At 41.5% G+C, this 20,355-nt stretch overlaps 2 protein-coding genes across 10 annotated transcripts in view; one reads left to right on the top strand and one right to left on the bottom strand.

Annotated features, from left to right (window-relative positions):
* The window catches only part of LOC132974903 (NLR family CARD domain-containing protein 3-like), an 86,512-nt gene that overhangs the window by 48,126 nt on the left and 18,031 nt on the right, over nt 1-20,355 (bottom strand). The gene's annotated exons all lie outside the window — the stretch shown is intronic.
* Nucleotides 1-20,355, top strand: part of LOC132974898 (NACHT, LRR and PYD domains-containing protein 3-like) — a 184,150-nt gene that overhangs the window by 160,120 nt on the left and 3,675 nt on the right. For 2 of the 3 annotated variants that reach the window (XM_061039220.1, XM_061039219.1), the window contains exons 10-12: nt 11,287-11,460; nt 12,011-12,178; nt 12,294-12,340. In XM_061039220.1, the coding sequence (XP_060895203.1) occupies nt 11,287-11,460; nt 12,011-12,178; nt 12,294-12,340 (389 nt within the window). Of the gene's footprint in view, nt 1-11,286; nt 11,461-12,010; nt 12,179-12,293; nt 12,341-15,206; nt 16,119-20,355 lie in introns of those variants that run through there. The other variant, XM_061039217.1, reaches the window with a different exon arrangement.

The raw sequence follows: 20,355 nt of genomic DNA, 5'->3' as shown, positions 1-20,355 counted from the left end.
TTTTAGGAAGACCAGAAAGGAGAGCGTTACAAAAGTCCAGCCTGCTAGTAAAAAAAGCGTGCAATAGTCTTTCTGTTTGGCTCAGAGAGAGTAAAAATGTGGTAAAATGTTGTTTTTGTGACACCCTTCACGTGGGCCTTAAAATTTAAATCTGAGTCAAAGATCACCCCAAGATGCCGTGCTTCTTGACTTGGGTTGAGTCATATTTTTGTAATTTGGGGGCCAGTTTCTCTCTCTGAGCCTTTGAACCGATGGTTAAAACCTCTGTTTTGTCCTGGTTGAGCTGCAAAAAATTCTGTGACATCCAGACTTTTACAGATGAGGACGAAATTATTAGCCCCCCTATAAAAATTTCATTTTTTTAAAAGTATTTCCCAAGTGCTATTAAACAGAGCAAAGAATTTTTAACACAGGTTTTTCAAACATCCAAGTTTTATTTTGGATGCTTACATTATTTTACTTTGCACACAGAAACTAAATTATTTCACAAAAAACAAAAACTACCAGGGTCAAAATGATTAGCCCCCCTGATGCTAATAGTCAATTGTGTATCCTTTTTGCTGGATAACAGCCTGCAGTCGTTTGTTCTAGTTTTCAACAAGTCTCTGACACGTCTCCTGAGGAATCCCAGCCCATTCTTCTTTGGCAAATCTTGATTGATTGATTGATTACATTTATTTCAGACATATCAAATAAAAATCAAACATATCAAAAATACAAAAACAAAAATGAAAAAGCACGAAAATACAATAAACAAAAAACAATGTTCAAATAATTTCAAAAAAAAAAAAAAGAGAAAAAGAAAATTACATATATTCAATTGATATGCCTGAAAAGGAGTAGGAAGAAGTATAAAACTTATTTAATCCTACCCCTTTTCCACAGCTCAATAATTAATATTTATTAAATTAAATTCCTGTGTTCCTTATAAGCTCTATATATACAATCTATCTATATACAATTTGCTATACTATTATTATTTATATATATTTTTTCTTTCTTAAAGCTCTCCCTCATCCCTGTACCTTTTGAAAATCATTGATTTGTACATGTTTTTAAACTGGATCATGTTTGGACAAAGCTTTAGCTCCGTGCTCATACCATTCCACAGTTTCACACCACCAATTGAAATGCATTGACTTTTTAAAGTCGTTCGAACAGCTAGCATCTTAAAATTTAACTTTTCCCTCAAATTATAACCCCCCTCTCTGTCAAAAAAAAGTTTTTGAATATTACCTGGTAGCAGTTTGTTTCTTGCTTTGAACATGATTTGTGCCACTTGATAGTCAACCAGGTCAATGAACTTTATAGTACGGGAATGTAAAAACAGGAGGTTGGTGTGATCATAATATCCTGCTTTATTGATTGAAATCTCTCAAGCTCCTCCAGATTTGATGGCCTTCTGGCATGGACCTTGGTCTTCAGTTCACCCCACAGATTTTCAATGGGATTCAAGTCAGGGCTTTGTGCAGGCCAGTCAATAATGTTCACTTTGGTCTTCTGGAGGTAGTTCTTCACCAGGAGCGACGTATGCTTTGGGTCGTTGTCGTGTTGGAAGACAAAGCGACGACCCAGACCCAGTTTTGCTGCTGACTGCTTGAGGTTTTCTTTCAAAATCTTCACATATCCTTCTTTCTTCATGATTCCTTCCACTTTGACGAGATTCCCAGTTCCAGACGCACTGAAACATCCCCACAGCATAATACTCCCACCACCGTGTTTCACTGTGGGGACGGTGTTCTTTGGGTTATACGCCTCTCCCTTCTTTCTCCAAACATAAGCAATGTCTCTATGGCCAAAGAGCTCTAAATTCGTCTCATCTGACCAAAGAACATGCTTCCAGTATGCATAATATTTCTCCAGGTTGTCCTTAGCATACTTCAGTCTGGCTTGAAGGTGTCTCTTCTGCAGAAGTGGAGTTTTTCTTTGTCTGCAACCTCGCAGTCCATTCCTGTGCAGAGCTCTAGTGACTGTCTTCTTTGAGACTACAATTCCCGACTTGGCTAAGTCATTCACTAGTGTCTGTTGTTCTGGGGTCTTTAGACACATCTCTCACTAGTTTTCTTTCCAGAGTCTTTGAAATCTTTCGCTTCCTACCTCTGCCAGGCTTGTTCTGTACTGTGTGGCTCTCTTTGAATTTCCTGATAATACTTCTCACTCCAGTTCTTGACACTTGGAAACGCTGTGATAACTTTGTATATCCTTCTCCTGCTTTGTGGGCATCAACAATTCTTTTTCTCAAGTCTAAACTGATTTCTGTTGTTTTTGGCATGATGCTTTCTCAAGTGACAGCTCAAACCCTTACTGACGTTTTTATACTGTGTGTATATTGGGAGATAACCCTCAATTTTAACTTGATTTTACAAGCTTTGAGCATTACAAAGTTAAAGCACATCATTGCACAACAGTGGTTTGTGCTATGGCTCAATAAAAAGGTCAGTTCTTAAGGGGGCTAATATTTTTGACCCTGGTAGTTTTTGTTTTTTGTGAAATAATTTTGTTTCTGTGTGCAAAGTAAAATAATGTAAGCATCCAAAATAAAACTAGGATGTTTGAAAAAGCTGTGTTAAAAATTCTTTGCTCTGTTTAATAGCACTTGGGAAATACTTTAAAAAAATGAAATTTTCATAGGGGGGCTAATAATTTTGTCCTCGTGTATATCTAAAATACAATTAAAAAGTGAGTCAGTTTGTCTGGTGTCATCAGGAGACACGGCCACATAGAGCTGAGTGGCATCAGCATAGCTGTGGAAAGAGATTCTGTGCCTCCTGATGACACCACCCAGGGGTAACATGTACAAATCAAAAAGTAGTGGTCCTAAAATTGATCCTTGTGGTACCCCACTGGAGACCTCGTATTGTTTGGAGGTGCAGTCTTCTATTGATACAAAACATTTTCTGTCACACAAATACGAGGTGAACCAGTTAAAAACATTTCCAGACAGGCCTACATGCTCACTTAGTCTATCTAAAAGAATCTGGTGGTCAACAATATCGAAAGCAGCACTGAGGTCGAGTAGTACCAGAACAGAAGGCTTGTTGTTGTCGAGGTTTTTTCTGACATCATTAACTACTTTTAGCAGGGCCGTCTCAGTGCTGTGGCGTCTCCTAAAGCCAGATTGAAACATTTCTAATGTAGTGTTTGAGGTTAAAAAGGCACTCAACTGATTAAAAACTAACTTCTCTAAAATTTTGCTTAAAAATGGCAGGTTTGAGATGGGTCTAAAATTACTAGGTGTTAAAATATCCAGGTTCCCTTTTTTTAAAAGAGGTTTAATTAAGGCAGTCTTAAAATCGGTAGGGACGACACCTAGCTGTAAGGAGTGATTTACTATGTCGAGGACATCTTCTGATACTGAATTAAAAATGGTTTTAAAAAGGGATGTTGGAATTGGGTCAAGGGAACACGTGGATGGCTTCATTTCTGTTACCACTGTCCTGAGTGTTGCAGCATCAACCAGGGCAAAACTTTCCAATTTGACGTCACTGATTGTACATGTTACTGGAAAAAGTGCGGTGTGCTTGCTTTGCTGACAGATACCAGACCTAATGTCAACTATTTTATCCCTGAAGTAGCCAGCAAAAACCTCACATTTAGATCAATTTCAATCAATCAATCAATTTTTATTTGTATAGCGCCAACTCATAACAAGTGTTATCTCGAGACACTTTACAAAAAGCAGGTAAAATACCTTACTCATTGTTATGTTACAAAAAGCAGGTAAAAGACCTTACTTATTGCTATGTTACAAAGATCCGGCCTATCCATCATGAGCACTTTAGCAAAGCAGCAAAAGTTACAGTGGTAAGAAAAAACTGCCTTATTAAAAGGCAGAAATCTTCGGCCGGATCCCCGGCTCATGACGAAACAGTCTTCACAGGTCTAGACTGCGCCGGGCTTGGAAAGGGATAGGGGGAGAGATGGGATAAGATGCAGGAAGAGAGATAGGGAGCAAGGGGGTGGGGGGAGGCAAGCCGTCCATCAACAATCCGGTGGGGAGGGGGTTGTTCTGGCAAGCCGTCCATCAACAATCCGGTGGGGAGGGGGGAGGTTGTTCTGGCAAGCCGTCAACCAACGATCTTGAGGAGCCTAAGAGAGCTCAAGAGCTCCCAGGAAAGTAGGTGGTTAGTGACTGAGATTGACAGATAGATACATGCAGTAATATGATGTACTGTATATGCACAGAGAGAGAGAGAGAGAGAGAGAGAGAGAGAGAGAGAGAGAGAGAGAGGAGCTCAAGGTGCCAGTTCCCCCGGTAGTCTAAGCCTATAGCAGCATAACTAAGAGCTGGTCTACACCAGCACCAGCCCTAACTATAAAATTTATCAAAAAGGAAAGTTTTAAGTCTATTCTTAAAAATACAGACTGTGTCTGCCTCCCGGACCCCGGCTGGAAGGCGGTTCCAGAGGAGAGCAGCCCGATAACTGAAGGCTTTACCCCCCATAGTACACTTAAGATAAGATGGTGCCTGGCCATTTAGAGCTTTGTAAGTGAGAAGAAGGATCTTGAATTCTATTCTAGACTGTATAGGGAGCCAGTGCAGAGAAGCCAGGACAGGAGTGATGTGGTCCCATTTCCTAGTTCTAGTCAGTACACGAGCTGCAGCATTCTGGACCAGTTGAAGAGTCTTTAGAGACTTACCAGAGCACCCTGACAAAAGAGAATTACAATAATCCAATCTGGAGGTAACAAATGCATGAACTAGTTTTTCTGCATCACTTTGCGACAGGATATTCCTGATCTTGGATATATTACGAAGGTGAAAATAGGCTGTTCTTGAAATTTGCCTGATGTGAGAGCTAAAAGACATATCTTGATCAAATAGAACTCCTAGATTCCTAACAGTGGTGCTAGATGCCAGGCTGATGTCATTAAGAACAGTCACATCACTAGAAAAAGTCTCTCTGAGGTTCTTAGGGCCTAGCACAATAACTTCAGTCTTGTCTGAGTTAAGTAGCAAAAAATTTCTGGTCATCCAGGTCCTAACGTCCTTAAGGCACGTTTCTAGCTGACATAACTGACTGGTGCCATCGGGCTTCATTGATACATAAAGCTCAGTATCATCTGCATAACAATGAAACTGTATGGAGTGTTTCCTCATAATATTTCCCAGAGGAAGCATATATAATGTAAAAAGAATTGGTCCAAGCACTGAACCTTGTGGCACTCGATGGCTAACTTTGGTGTGCATAGAGGACTTATCATTAACATGTACAAATCAGATCGGTCTGATAAGTAGGATTCAAACCAACTTAAAGCAGTCCCTGTAATTCCAAGTAAATGTTCTAGTCTATATAATAGGATCTGATGGTCAATGGTGTCAAAAGCAGCACTAAGATCTAACAAGACGAGCACAGAGAGAAGTCCCCTGTCTGAAGCTAGAAGTAGATCGTTTGTAACTTTAACTAATGCAGTCTCAGTGCTATGGTGGACTCTAAATCCTGACTGGAACTCCTCAAATAAACTGTTGTCATGGAGAAAGTCACACAGCTGATTAGCTACCACGTTCTCCAGGATCTTTGAGATAAAAGGAAGGTTGGATATAGGCCTATAGTTAGCTAGATCATCGATCTATGAGCAACAGACAATCAGGCTAGCAGGTCGGATTATGCAGGACCCCTCACACGCTCTCTTCCCAGCGTTTGAATGGCTCCCCTCAGGACGCCAGCTTCGCTGTCCCTGCTGCAGGACACAGAGGAGAAGAGCAACCTTTGTTCCCAGGGCTGTCCAGCTCCTCAACTCCTAACCCCCCAACAGACACCAACACCTCTCACCCAATGCAGACTCTCAGCTGTGAACTTTGCTTTTTTACTTCCTTTATATTTGCCATGCACCTTAACTGCCTCTGCTTTATCTGGTCTCATGCACTACATCACTTTATTCTATCCTTTCTATTTCAGTATTCATACAGTTCTGGTTAATTTATTCCTGTTGTTTCTTATCCATCATTGCACTACGGTCACTTTATTTATCTCAGTTTTACCTTTACAGTTATATTGTATATATTAGTTCTGTTGTTCCATTATTCACCATGCACCTTAATAACTTATCATTTAGTATTTGCCTACTTGCACATAGCTCTGTATATATGTATTTATTTCTCGTTTACTGCATAGAGTTCTGTTTACATCTGGTCACTACTGCACATAGTTATGGTTACATCTGTTTACATCTGTTAGTCCGATCACTGTCCACTTATATCTACTCTTTTATATTTTGTATTCTTAAGTTAAGTTTAAACTTTAAGTTGTATTTCAATTGACACGTTATATTTAGGTTAAAATGTTTCGTTTACTTGCACTGTTGTTAATTTACTGCTCTGTGTGCCTTTGAATTGCCCCCCGGGGACAAATAAAGTTTTTTGAATTGAATTGAATTGAATTGAATAGAGTTCCTGAATCTAGAGTAGGTTTTTTGAGTAGAGGTTTGATTACCGCTACTTTAAATGACTGTGGTACATAGCCTGCCAGTAAAGACAAATTGATCATATCTAATATAGAGTCGCTAACTAAGGGAAAAACTTCCTTGGTTGGGATTGGGTCTAAAAGACAGGTTGATGGTTTCGACGCAGAAATAATTGAATTTAGCTCTGAAAGGTCGATTGGAGAAAAACAGTCTAGATTAATATCTGGTCCTGGAAGTGTCTCTGCCATATCAGACGTATCTGCACCAGGTAAGGGCAGGAGGTTACCAATTTTGTCTCTGATGTCTAGAATTTTGTTGTTGAAAAAGCTCAGGAAATCATTACTGCTGAGGGCTAGAGGAATACAAGGCTCAATGGAGCCATGACTCTCTGTCAGCCTGGCTACAGTGCTGAAAAGGTATCTAGGATTGCTTTTGTTTTCCTCGATTAGAGAGGAGTAGTAGGCAGCTCGGGCGTGATGTAGAGCCTTCATATATTTATTATGACTATCCTGCCAGAATAAACAAGATTCTACCGTTTTGGTCGAACGCCATATTCTTTCAAAATTTTGCGACGATTGTTTTAGAGTACGGGTTTCTGAGTTGAACCATGGAGCCACTCTCCGCCGCTTGACAACCTTCTGTTTTAGGGGAGCAATCGAATCAAGAGTAACTCTCAGTGAATCCACTGCACTATCAACAAACTGATCTAGCTGAGAGGGACTAAAGCTATCATAAGAGTTTCCATCTGGGTTGAAACACAGTACTGAATCAAAAGCAGCTGAAATAGCTTCCTTAAATCTAGCTACAGCACTATCCGACAAACTTCTAGAGAGCACACCTCTTCCAGGCAGAGGTAATTCTGGTAGGACAAAATCGAATGTAATAAGGAAATGGTCTGATAGAAGAGGATTTTCTAGGAAAACTGTAAGGTTTTGGATTTCAGCGCCATAAGCTAAAACAAGATCCAGGGTGTAGTTAAAACGATGAGTAGGTTCGTTTACACCCTGGGTGAAACCAATAGAGTCTAATAATGACATGAAAGCTGTGCTAAGGCTATCATTATCAACATCTACATGGATATTGAAGTCACCTACAACAATTATTCTATCACTGCTAAGCACTAAATTTGATAAGAATTCTGCAAATTCAAATAGAAATCCAGAATATGGGCCAGGAGGGCGGTAAACTACAACAACTAGAACTGGCTAAAAGGTTCTTGAGACTGGATGTGAAAGACTAAGAACAAGGCTTTCAAAAGAAAAAAAATTCAGCCTTGGTCGAGGGTTAACTAGAAGACTAGAATTAAAAAAAAATTAAAAAAGATCCTGTTGTTATTGGTTGTGGGGTGTAACAGAGAATCTATTGTCCTGAAAAGATGTCTGGGGTTGTGAATGTTGCTGTTTATCAGGTTTGAGAAATATTCTTGCCTTGATTTTCGGATTGGCTTTGTTGTAGTCTTTTATTGCTTCTACGAGTATATTTTTTTTATCAATTTCTATTTTTGTTTTGCAGTCTGCAGTCTCTCTTAAGTGCATTGGTCGCATTGTTTTTCCATGGAACGACCTTTTTTGTTTTTACTGTCTTAGTTGTGATTGGAGCGCAGGCATCAAGCACTGTCCTCAGTTTATAATTAAAATTGGTAACAAGTTCTTCACAGGATGATGGTAAGGTGGTATTTCTGTAAGATGTTAAGAGTTGTGGCTACTTCAGGGGTAATGTGCCGTTTGTTAACTGTACGTTCTATTGCACCTGGAGGAGAGTGATAAAAACTGTTAAAAAAATCTGTCGGCCCGCACCGGCTACAGGTGGCTGGCTAACTACTGCTGCATACGATGACTCTGACTCAATGGTGCAGAGCCATCTCTCTAACTCAGACACCCTCGCCTCCAAAGCTAAAAATAAACTACATTTCTTACATCTATCATTATCACTAAAGGAGGACGAGGAGTAACTTAACATCTGACACGTAGAGCAGGAGAGAGCAGGAGAGGGAAAGACAGAAAAGGAAGCCATTGTAAATAAAGCTAACTGCTAAGCTAGGCTAAGAGTAGGTAGCTAAAATAAACAAAACTTTTAAGCAGGTTTGTCGCTAGAGAGAAAGAGGGCTTTTCGATCATTTCTGTTTGTCTGAACGTACAGTGTGTTGGAAACAACAGTCGTAAGAAACTAGGCAAAATGAACAATTAAGCTTTTAGCTCTAACGATCAGAACTGAACAACACAGTACAGCGGAGAACAGGAAATTATGCAATACACTCAAACGTAGCACGTAGCAGCCCCTGATGGAAGGTAAGAATTAAAAATCAAGTTAATGTTATGTCTCTTTTGTTTAAAGACTCATATTTTGGCTCAGAGTTTCATTATATATATCCTGTTGTTTTCTTGTGTCATATGTCCTGTTACAGAGTTCAACAGGAGAGCTCCAACGTTCACAGAGCTCAACCAGACCAGCAGAATCCAACAGACCTGGACTCCATCTTTATGGTGTGTTCAACACATTGTTAATTAATACACTACCACTACAATAATTTAATTTTCAGTTATTGTTCTGTTTAGACCAGCTGACCTTCAGACTGACAGATGAATCACATGTTGAGTTCTACCAGTTTATATTAAATATCCAGTGTCTCCTTCTGTTCCAGCTGCTGGAGGAGAACATCATCACCTTTGTGAAGAACGAGCTGAAGAGAGTCCAGAGGGTTCTGAGTCCAGATTACCCAGAATGCTTAGAGAGTCAGAGTGAGGATAAAGAGCAGGGGAGAAACTGTAAAGAAACATTATTGAAGATAACTCTCCACTTCCTGAGGAGAATGAAGCAGGAGGAGCTGGCTGACTGTCTGCAGAGCAGTAAGAACATTTGAACAGATTTAGTATTTTAGAAAAAGGACAAAGACGTTTAAAGTTCCAAACTCAGATAGTCATGTGATCTATATCAGGATGTGTTCATTGATTTCAGTTATTTCTTTATTCAGGGACAGTCGCTGCAGAGTGCCAACATAAACTCAAATCTAACCTGAAGGAAAAGTTCCAGTGTGTGTTTGAGGGGATTGCTAAAGCAGGAAACCCAACCCTTCTGAACCAGATCTACACAGAGCTCTACATCACAGAGGGAGGGACTGGAGAAGTCAACGATGAACATGAGGTCAGACAGATTGAAACAGCATCCAGGAAACCAGACAGACCAGAAACAACCATCAGACAAGAAGACATCTTTAAAGTCTCACCTGGAAGAGATGAACCAATCAGAAGAGTGATGACAAAGGGAGTGGCTGGCATCGGGAAAACAGTCTTAACACAGAAGTTCACTCTGGACTGGGCTGAAGAAAAAGACAACCAGGACATACACTTCACATTTCCATTCACTTTCAGAGAGCTGAATGTGCTGAAGAAGAAAAAGTTCAGCTTGGTGGAACTTGTTCATCACTTCTTTCCTGAAACCAAAGAAGCAGGAATCTGCAGGTTTGAAGAGTTCCAGGTTGTGTTCATCTTTGACGGTCTGGATGAGTGTCGACTTCCTCTGGACTTTAAAAACAACGAGACCCTGACTGATGTCACAGAGTCCACCTCAGTGGATGTGCTGCTGACTAACCTCATCAGGGGGAAACTGCTTCCCTCTGCTCGCCTCTGGATAACCACACGACCTGCAGCAGCCAATCAGATCCCTCCTGAGTGTGTTGACATGGTGACAGAGGTCAGAGGGTTCACTGACCCACAGAAGGAGGAGTACTTCAGGAAGAGGTTCAGAGATGAGGAGCAGGCCAGCAGAATCATCTCCCACATCAAGACATCCAGAAGCCTCCACATCATGTGCCACATCCCAGTCTTCTGCTGGATCACTGCTACAGTTCTGGAGGATGTGCTGAAGACCAGAGAGGGAGGAGAGCTGCCCAAGACCCTGACTGAGATGTACATCCACTTCCTGGTGGTTCAGTCCAAACTGAAGAACATCAAGTATGATGGAGGAGCTGAGACGGATCCACAATGGAATAAAAAGAACAGGAAGATGATTAAGTCTCTGGGAAAACTGGCTTTTGAGCAGCTGCAGAAAGGAAACCTGATCTTCTATGACTCAGACCTGACAGAGTGTTGCATCGAAATCAGAGCAGCCTCAGTGTACTCAGGAGTGTTCACACAGATTTTTAAAGAGGAGAGAGGACTCTACCAGGACAAGGTGTTCTGCTTCATCCATCTGAGTGTTCAGGAGTTTCTGGCTGCTCTTCATGTCCATCTAACCTTCATCAACTCTGGAGTCAATCTGATGTCAGAAGAACAAAAAACATCCTGGAGGTCTAAATTATTCAGAGAAAAACCTGAACCAACACCTTTATATCTGAGTGCTGTGGACCAGGCCTTACAGAGTCCTAATGGACACCTGGACTTGTTCCTCCGCTTCTTCCTCGGTCTTTCTCTAGAGACCAATCAGAATCTCATACGAGGTCTGCTGACAGACACAGGAAGTGGCTCAAAGACCAATCAGAAAACAGTCAAGTACATCAAGGAGAAGATCAGTGAGGATCTGTCTGCAGAGAAAAGCATCAATCTGTTCCACTGTCTGAATGAACTGAATGATCGTTCTCTAGTGGAGGAGATCCAACAGTCCCTGAGTTCAGGACGTCTCTCCACAGATAAACTGTCTCCTGCTCAGTGGTCAGCTCTGGTCTTCATCTTACTGTCATCAGAAAAAGATCTGGACGTGTTTGACCTGAAGAAATACTCTGCTTCAGAGGAGGCTCTTCTGAGGCTGCTGCCTGTTATCAAAGCTTCAAACAAAGCTCTGTACGTGCTCACATAACTATCCAGGTTAACTGTAGTTCTCTTCATTCAGAAATAACAACTGTTGTTTGTAATTGCTTTCATTTGTGTTCTTCTGAATCCTCTTCAGGCTGAGTGGCTGTAACCTCTCAGAGAGAAGCTGTGAAGCTATGTCCTCAGTCCTCAGCTCCCAGTCCTCTAGTCTGAGAGAGCTGGACCTGAGCAACAACAACCTCCATGATTCAGGAGTGAAGCTGCTGTCTACTGGATTAAAGAGTCCTCTCTGTAGACTGGACACTCTCAGGTTAGTGTGCTGCTGATCCACATTATTCATCTAAGATAATGTTTTCTTGATGAATCATTTATTAAATGGGCCTTGGTGGTGGTTTAAAGTTTCACTGTATGTTACCACATTAAAGCTGTAAAGCTCTGAGCTCGTTCTATAGGTCTCAGTCTTTTAGTCTGAGGAAGCTGGACTGGAATAAAGAAAGTTAAATATGAAGTTTTTTCCCCACCAACAAACAAACCATGGATAATGTTTGGAACATAAAGAACTAAAGAATCTTTTTTTCAGATGAAACAGTTCAGAATTGTTTCTACATCACTGCTGATGTCAAAGCAGTCTGTGTGTTTATCTCACGATCTGTCTCACCATCACTATTTGTCACCAGAGTAAATATTGATTAGTATCAGATTATGAAGTCTATTCTGTTCAGCTGCATGGTTATGACAGGATGTTACTGGTAAAACAGTGAAGAATGAACCAATGGATGTTAAGCATGTTGTGTGTGTGTGCGTGTGTGTGTGTGTGTGTGTGTGTGTGTGTGTGTGTGTGTGTGTGTGTGTGTGTGTAGTCTGTCAGGTTGTCTGATCACAGGAGAAGGTTGTACGTCTCTGGCCTCAGCTCTAAGCTCCTCCCCCCTGAGACATCTGGACCTGAGCTTCAATCATCCAGGAGAACGAGGAGAGAAGCTGCTGTCTGCTCGACTGGAAGATCCACACTGCAGACTGGAGACACTGAGGTACAGACAGACACACAGAAGCTGTCTCACTGTTTCTGAATGATGAACTCTGCTTCTTGTCTGATGCTGGATTTAAATGAAGATGTATGAAATAGATTCTGGTTTCTTCCTCCAGTTTGGGTCATAGTGGACTGCACAGACTGAAGCCTGATCTGAGGAAGTGTGAGTGTGTTTTCATTTCTCTTCATCAGAACACAGCAGCACATGTTGGAGTGTAGAAGAGTAAATGCTCTTGAACAATCAGACAGAGACTATGGCTTGTGAATCGAGGATCTGTTTATTTCTCTCTGAGAAGTTAATAACAATAACTTGGATTTATATAGCGCCTTTCATGAAACCCAAGGATGCTTTACAAAGTGTGTGTGTCTGCACAAACAGAGAAGAGAAAGAATAGAAACACTAGACAAACAGATGAAGGAGGAAGGGAGTGGGTGATCAGCTGAGGGGAGTGTTAGATGAGGCTGAATGCTTTGCTGAAGAGATGGTGTTTGAGGAGGTTTTTAAAAATGACCAGGGGTCTCATTTATGAAAGAGTGTGTAAAATTCATACATAAAAATGTACGTGCGCCAAAAACCCGGAAATGGCATGCGCACAAAATGATTCAGATTTATAAAACCGTTTGTACGCACACCTGCACGCAATGTTCCCTTTATAAATCACGATCCACTTGGAAATGTGCGCACGTAGATTAGTCCCATGTTCCGCCCTCTACACGCCCACATTCAACCATAAACGGTCAATGCAAAGCAGCTTGTGAATGAAGAAGCATACAAACGAGGGGGCAGATCAAAGGTTTCCAGCGCTGGATCGCGAAAACGGAAGTTTAGACGAAGAAACGAAACTTTCTGACCCAGAAACAGAGGAGTTTGTGAATGAAGTGAAGGATAAAATGGACATATCGGTAGTTTGTCAATTAATTATGATCAAATATATGGCTTAATGATCGTGTCAGAGATGCCCCGTCCACACTTTAATTATCTACAGAATAAATACATGCAGCTGATGAAGATGTGCTGAGTATGGAGGAGGTGAAATGTGTGAAGCCATCGCCATGTCTCTGTGCACTCTTTATTAAAACTAAAAATCACAATTGATGATAAATGCAAGATATTGAAATATATTAATGAAAACTGGAGGCTCTATGGTCTTTGTGTTAGTTTAATTTTTAACTCTACATCAGTGATTACATTAGTGTATAAGTCCGGTCCTCTGAGGTCCGTCCGGGATAATGAAGGCGAGACGGCGCTGATACAATATGTATGTGGAGGACTTTTATGTTTTATTTTTATTTTATTCTGCATTCTGCAGCATAAATGAGGCGGTGGTGTATTCTGAAGCAGAGGGGGAGAGAGGAGTGGTTCTGTCAACACACACAACAACAGGTATCAGGTTTCTGGTGTGCTCGTGTGATTTGTTGTGATGATGGTGCCGGTCAGACACTACAGTGGGGATAGCATGGTCAGTGTAAACAAACTTGCATCGGGCAGCCCTATGCGCCATGAGGACGGCGCAGGAGTCCGAAATATTTAATGGAAGCAAGGTTGTCCGGAGAGAAGTGACAGGCGAGATTCCGGAGTTGCAGAGCGGAGTATGTTAGTAGTACCATGTCCGCAGCAGGGAGAGCAGCTGCTAGCCGCAGGCTGAAAGCCGCAAGCTACTGGGCGCCAGCCGGGGTCAGGAAAACCGCAGGAAGGAGAGCCAAACCAGGATAAGGAAAGGACCAATTTTGTGGCAGACGGGGGACCCGTCTGGACACAATCTGAGCAGGAGAGCAGCAGCCGGCAGTCTGGTTGTCAGGCAGGCCTCTTCGCCGCCAGCAGCCAAGCCAGAGTAGGGGGGAAGCGGCAGCAAGCGGTAGCCAACAGGTGGCGGGCCGCAGGGCGACGGGTCCAAGCCAGGTAGGGAGCCGACGTGGCCGACGAAGAAGGACGGTCCACCAATAAGGCAGGCGAGGGTCCAGTGATCACAGACTGGTGAGGATATCCTGATAGCTGTGCGAGAAGCTAACAGCTGATCGGCGGCTAGCGCTAACAGCTGATCGTCATAGATGGTGAGTAGCTGTCAGTTTACACAAACTGAAAGCAGCAGCAAAGTCGATCTGTTTGCAGACTGTTAGTATTGGATAAGTAGGAGGGAGAAGCATAGATAGCACAAAAGAAACACGATTTTTGTCACGGATCGTGAAGCGAACACTGACACCTTTTAGTTTACTAAGCCAACAGTTTTTTGAATGCCCTTTGAGCACATAATAAACCTAATCACATCTGGGACAGTGTAGTTTCAGAACTATTAATATTTCCCACTGTCGATATAAGAACTTCAATGGCATTTTTTAAGGCTTCGGCCCGTTTAGAATTACTAGCAAAAGGCTGTCTGTTTTTTCCTAGTTGCAGTGATGTTTACGTTCGCGTGGTGCCTTTTCAAGTGCTTTAATAAGTTGGACGTGTTGCCTGTGACGTACCCGATGTCCGCTAAACAACAACGGCACACTACTCTCGTCTTGTCAACGTCTCTTTGTCCACTATTGTGGGAATGGGGAGGGAGGTGTTCATCCTATCATGCTGCAGGTTATTCTCCCACACAGACGTGTCTCCTCCTCCCCTTTTACTCTTAGTTTGAGTGGGATCATCACTGAAAATTAAAATGAAACTTAAGAGTCAGTCTGTAAAAAGAACTCCATCCCGGTTATATGCAACTGTCCAGACCAACAGGACTCGAGGAACTAGTAATCTGCACAGTTTGCACGGTTTATGTTTGAACTTTTTTACAAGTCACTAACTAAAAGCTGTGTCCCATATCAGCGGCCGCAGCCTTCCTCCACCCTGAGGTGTGCTTCCGCTTTGCGGTCCGTGTGGGAACACAGATTAAAGAACTTTTGTTCCGCGCGTACTCGGATCAGTCCTGTACCGAAACGGTCCGGTTCGAGTACGTGTACCTCTACACCCCTATCATTAAGTGTCAGTAAAGTTGTTGATGAATGAACAGATGATAACCTGCAGCTGTGTTGTGTCTCGTTCTCTCCATCAGACGCCTGTGAGCTGGAACTGGACACAAACACAGTGAGCAGAAACCTGAAACTGTCTGACAACAACAGGAAGGTGACATATGTGAAGGAGCTTCAGTCATATCCTGATCATCCAGACAGATTTAAATACTGGCCTCAGCTGCTGTGTAGGACTGGCCTGACTGGTCGCTGTTACTGGGAGGTCAAGTGGAGAGGAATGGTTCATGTATCAGTGAGTTACAGAGGAATCAGAAGGAGAGGAAACATGAATGAATGTGTGTTTGGATATAATGATCAGTCCTGGAGTCTGTACTGCTCTGATGAAGGTTACTCTGTCAGACACAATAACGGAGTAACAGAGATCTCTTCCTCCTCCTCCTCTGTCTCTAACAGAGTAGCAGTGTATGTGGACTGTCCTGCTGGCTCTCTGTCCTTCTACAGAGTCTCCTCTGACACACTGATCCACCTCCACACCTTCAACACCACATTCACTGAACCTCTCTATCCTGGGTTTGTGTTCTCTCCTGGTTCTTCAGTGTCTCTGTGTCGTCTGTCGGTCTGAGAAACACTGCTGACTGAAGATCAGCTGACTCTGTTCACTCTGTCCAGCTGGTCTGTTTCATGGTTGGTGGGCGTGATAATGGGGGGTGGGGGTGGTAATGGGGGTTAAATGTTCTACATTACAGAAAAACAATGGACCCCCTTCTGTAATATCTGTATTGTTCTGATCTCACCAATAAAAAACAAGTGACAATTAAACAATTAAATTCCTCCTCCTGCTGTCTTGATATTGGCAGCAGGAGGAGGAGTCATGGCTCCAGATCTGTTACAAAGTGTAAACTTGTCTCTCAGGTGTCTTCCCACAGGCCCTGAAAACAGCAGTCATCAAGCCACTACTAGAAAAGAACAATCTAGACAATAATGAATAATTACAGGCCTATATCAAATCTTCCTCTGTTAGGTCAAATGATAGACAAAGCTGTGTTTCAGAAGTTAAATAACTTCTTGATATTGAAAGACTGTTTGGATGTCTTCCAGTCAGGTTTTGGACCAAACCGCAGCACTGAGACAGCTCTGGTTAAAGTGTTTCATGACATCCGCTTAAACACAGACAGAACCTCAGTCTAAGTTCTTCTTGGGTAACACTTTATATGAAGGTCCTTTAAATAAACTGTTATTACCATCAAATCTGCTGTATAAGACACACTTTAAACCCTCAGGCATCCGTTTAATTTACTACCCTCTTAAGTCATTAAGGACAAAAATGTCCACTTCCAAAATCTGCTATAAAAATAGAACAGATTAATTTTTTTTCTGCTTTTTTAGGTTAAATCTTTTGATCAACTTCAGTCCTGATCAAAACGATCAAATATTACTTTATTGGTATTATTCAAAAGTCTAGGAAGCCAAATTGCTGATACTGCTTGATTTACTTCTATTTTTGGTACTTTCTCTCTGGATGTATATAGTTTTATTACGGCTCCCTTGAGTAGCCACAAAAAAAGAAAAACAAGTCCATAGAGGCTAGCTTATGTAGATATAAGGTTTAAACTGTAATCTAAGAAATCAGAAGAATGTTGTACGCTGTATATCTACTTATGTCTTGATTATTTGTAATTGTATTGACAATGTACTATGGCACATTAAAAATAAAATAAATAAAAAAGATGTATATATATATATATATAAATAAAATAAGACAAGAAGCTTATTGGATGTGATTCTCAAACCATTAGAAAAATGGTCCAAGAAACTCTCAAAATGAAGAGAGCTAAATGAGTCAGACAGTTTCTCCTCAGGGATGATGTCAGCAGAACGACTACAGGCAAGAGGGACACAATAACTAAAGAGACAGAGGAGGCTACTGTCTGATACTTTACTTACTCTCCACAAGTAATATGTGTCAGAGCACCAACACATTTCCTATGCCTTCCTCTGTGGTCAGAGACCATTTTGGGTTGTTCCACCAAAAGAGAGAGACGTGCCAATGTAAGACACGTTAAATTTGTAGTTCATGGTAAATGTGATCTACAAGCTGGGTATTGTAAACTGAAGAAGCATAGAAGAAATGTCTGACAGCACTGTCTGCAGCAGCCCAAAGGCATGTGTCTGTATATCCCTTGAACAGGTCTTCATGTAAAGTGGTGACCCTGCCCCAGGGATGTCAGGAGAAGGTGGAAATCTCAAAGTGGAGAGACTAAAGTGAGTACAATCATTGTTAAAAAAAGATGTTCCAATGCCAGAGGATGAGCATGTGGTACAATTCCAAAACAGGCTTTTTAACTTCAAGAGGCACCTTTTGAATATTCCTGAACCTCACTGCTAAAGATGCCCTGATCCACACAGGTTTCTGTGAAAGTTGTTCTTGTAAATACTACAATGAAATCCAGTCAGTCCACTTTTGGAGGGTCACATCAGCAGGTGACCCTCCACACTGGTGTGCTTTATCTGGCCCTTCTGCACCATCTCCCCAGGTAGAAGGCACGACCCACCGCCAATATGGGCTCATTTGGACCCCATTCTTCAGAACACAAATCACAGTGACAGAGGCTGCTGCATCCAGATCGATTGCAAGTGCGGAAAGAAGCCAGGCGAGTTGTGTGTGTCAGTCAGTTGAAGAGAGAGAGAGAGAGAGAGAGCGAGAGAGAGAGAGACGTTGCTGAGTGAGGTAGAGGAATATGTAACTTCACAAAGCTAATGGCTCTGCTCAGGTTAAAAATCTAGGCATCACTCACATCAAAGCCTGTGTAAGAAAATACGTTTAATAATAAAAAGTCTCCTTTTTTTTACATTAAAAAATAGCAACTAGTTTTGCAATTTTCGCTTGTTGCTGCAATTTTATTGCAAAAGAGCGTCTAAAAACATCACAACATGCATTGCAACTTTTTTTGAAAAGCTGCAGCGAAATCAGCCGTTTTAGGCCGCAACAATCCCCCAAAAAAGTCCCCAAAATCCTGGAACAAAAACAATGTTTTTCACAAAGAAAAGAATTGGGAGCGATGTCAAATTAAAACTGTATAATCAAGAAGTGGAGAGAGTAAGACACTTTAAGTTTGTAGGGTTCTGGTTTGATGAGAGGGTTACATGGGCTGCATGTTCAGAAAGTTTGAAATGTTGTGAGGGGTTTAGTTGGAAGTGAGTGGGGGGCAGACTGCTCTGAAAGCATACAGGATGAATAAGATCAGTATGAGATTATGGTTGTATTGTATATGGATCAGCAGCAAACACAACTCTTAAAAAACTAGATACTATCAAATATCAGGAATTAAGACTGTGTACAGGTGCTTTTAAAACAACACCAACACTGAGATCAGTCATTTGTTCAGATTAAAGTTCATCACTCATCAGTTTACAGTCATTCAGACAGCAGACATTTAGACAACAAACACTATACAGAAGTCAAATGATGTTTTTATTGGTACCTGCACACAAAGGCTTCAAAGGAAATGAATTAGCAGACAAGGTGGCAAAGGATGCTACAAAAAATACTCAAATGGATTTGATAGTTAGCATTAGTGGAACAGAAGTGAAGAGCATTATTAAACGGAGACTGAAGGAAAAGGTGGCAAGACTCAGATTTGGACACACTGGATTCAATAACACATTGTTCAAAACAGGAAAACACAAATATGACTACTGTGGACAAGAGGAGACAGTGGAACATGTTGTTTGACACTGTCAGAAATAAAGTTTCAAAAGAAGACAGATGATTGAGAACCTGAAAGAAATTAAAGTCTTTATATGTGATTTTTTGATCCAGCAGATGTCGCCCTTGAGCACCAGCATGAAACCAAAACAACTCGCGCTGCATTGTTGTGTTAGCATGCTAATGCTAGCGATCTTTATTATGCTCGTATCTTCACACTGCATGTAAATTTACCTGAAATGAGCGTGATCTAGAAACACAGTTAAGCAGTGAGTACAGTATGTTATTCTTCTTTTCTCTAGTCCCTCAATTAAACAACTTTTATACACGAGGGGAGGAGTCAACCGGCCGTCCGGGCGATGTAAACAAACTGAAGATAGGACTCTGAAAACTCTGAAAACATCACAGACAGTGGGACTCGGGTGTTACACCCATTGTAGACAGTCATGACTCACAGAGTTATTTTCAGAGGAGATACTTGATTTCTACATTTAAGTGTGAAAAATCACATATAAAGACTTTAAAGTATATTTTGATTTAATAAATATCTTACAAAATAACTTAGAAAATGAAGCTGTAGGACAAACTCGGTTGGTTGACAAGATATAGTAGATTTGTATCTGGTTATTATTATTATTATTATTATTATTTACAGAAAGTAGTACATAATAGATATTTTGATCCACACTCCTGACCAGTAGGTGGCAGAAATGCACCAGTTTGTTGTTTGCCAACCGCCATAAAACCTTAAAGAAGAAGAAGAAGAAGAAGAAGATGAAGAAGAAGAAGCGCAGGTGATGGAGTGAGTAGTTTTATTTCAGAGCACTGCAGAGCAACCTTTTTAAAAGTATAATTTTTGACACACTTTGAGAACAAAACTTGGTGGTAACTCAGTCTCATGTTGCATTGTACTGAGACAAACTGAAAAAAATGGCTGCTAAATCATCCAAAGGAAGAAAAAAATGTCTTTTAACCACGAGGCCTTCAACTCGTACTCCGACCGCGGCCTCCACTGAAAAACCTCCCCGGGGAGAAGCAGCCTCAGCTGCGGCCGCATCTACGACGGACACGGAGACTTTTCAAAGTGAGCTTCTGTCCTCCCTGCGCAAAGATTTGATAGAGGCTCTGAAGATTGAGGTCCGGGCTGTGTTGGAGAGTGAAATGGCAGTCATTAGAGCCGACATTACTGCAGCCAGGTCCGAGCTAAAGGAATACAGAGAGTCCATTACATCCGAGCTGTCTACGTTGAGTGTCACGGTAAAAGGTCTGGAGGAAAGCCTGTCTGCATGCACTGATGACGTTTCACATTTACAGAAAGAAGTACAGCGACTCACTGCAACAGCTGATACTCTGATATTTATCTTCCTCTCTGTCTGTATTTCTCTTCTTCCTCTCTGTCTGTATTTCTCTTCTTCCTCTCTGTCTGTATTTCTCTTCTTCCTCTCTGTCTCTGTATTTCTCTTCTTCCTCTCTGTCTGTATTTCTCTTCTTCCTCTCTGTCTCTGTATTTCTCTTCTTCCTCTCTG

This window comes from Labrus mixtus, chromosome 5 (genome assembly GCF_963584025.1).
Source record: "Labrus mixtus chromosome 5, fLabMix1.1, whole genome shotgun sequence".
NCBI lineage: Eukaryota > Metazoa > Chordata > Actinopteri > Labriformes > Labridae > Labrus > Labrus mixtus.
Note: the sequence above shows the minus strand (reverse complement) of the source record. Positions and strands in the feature narration are given on the sequence as shown.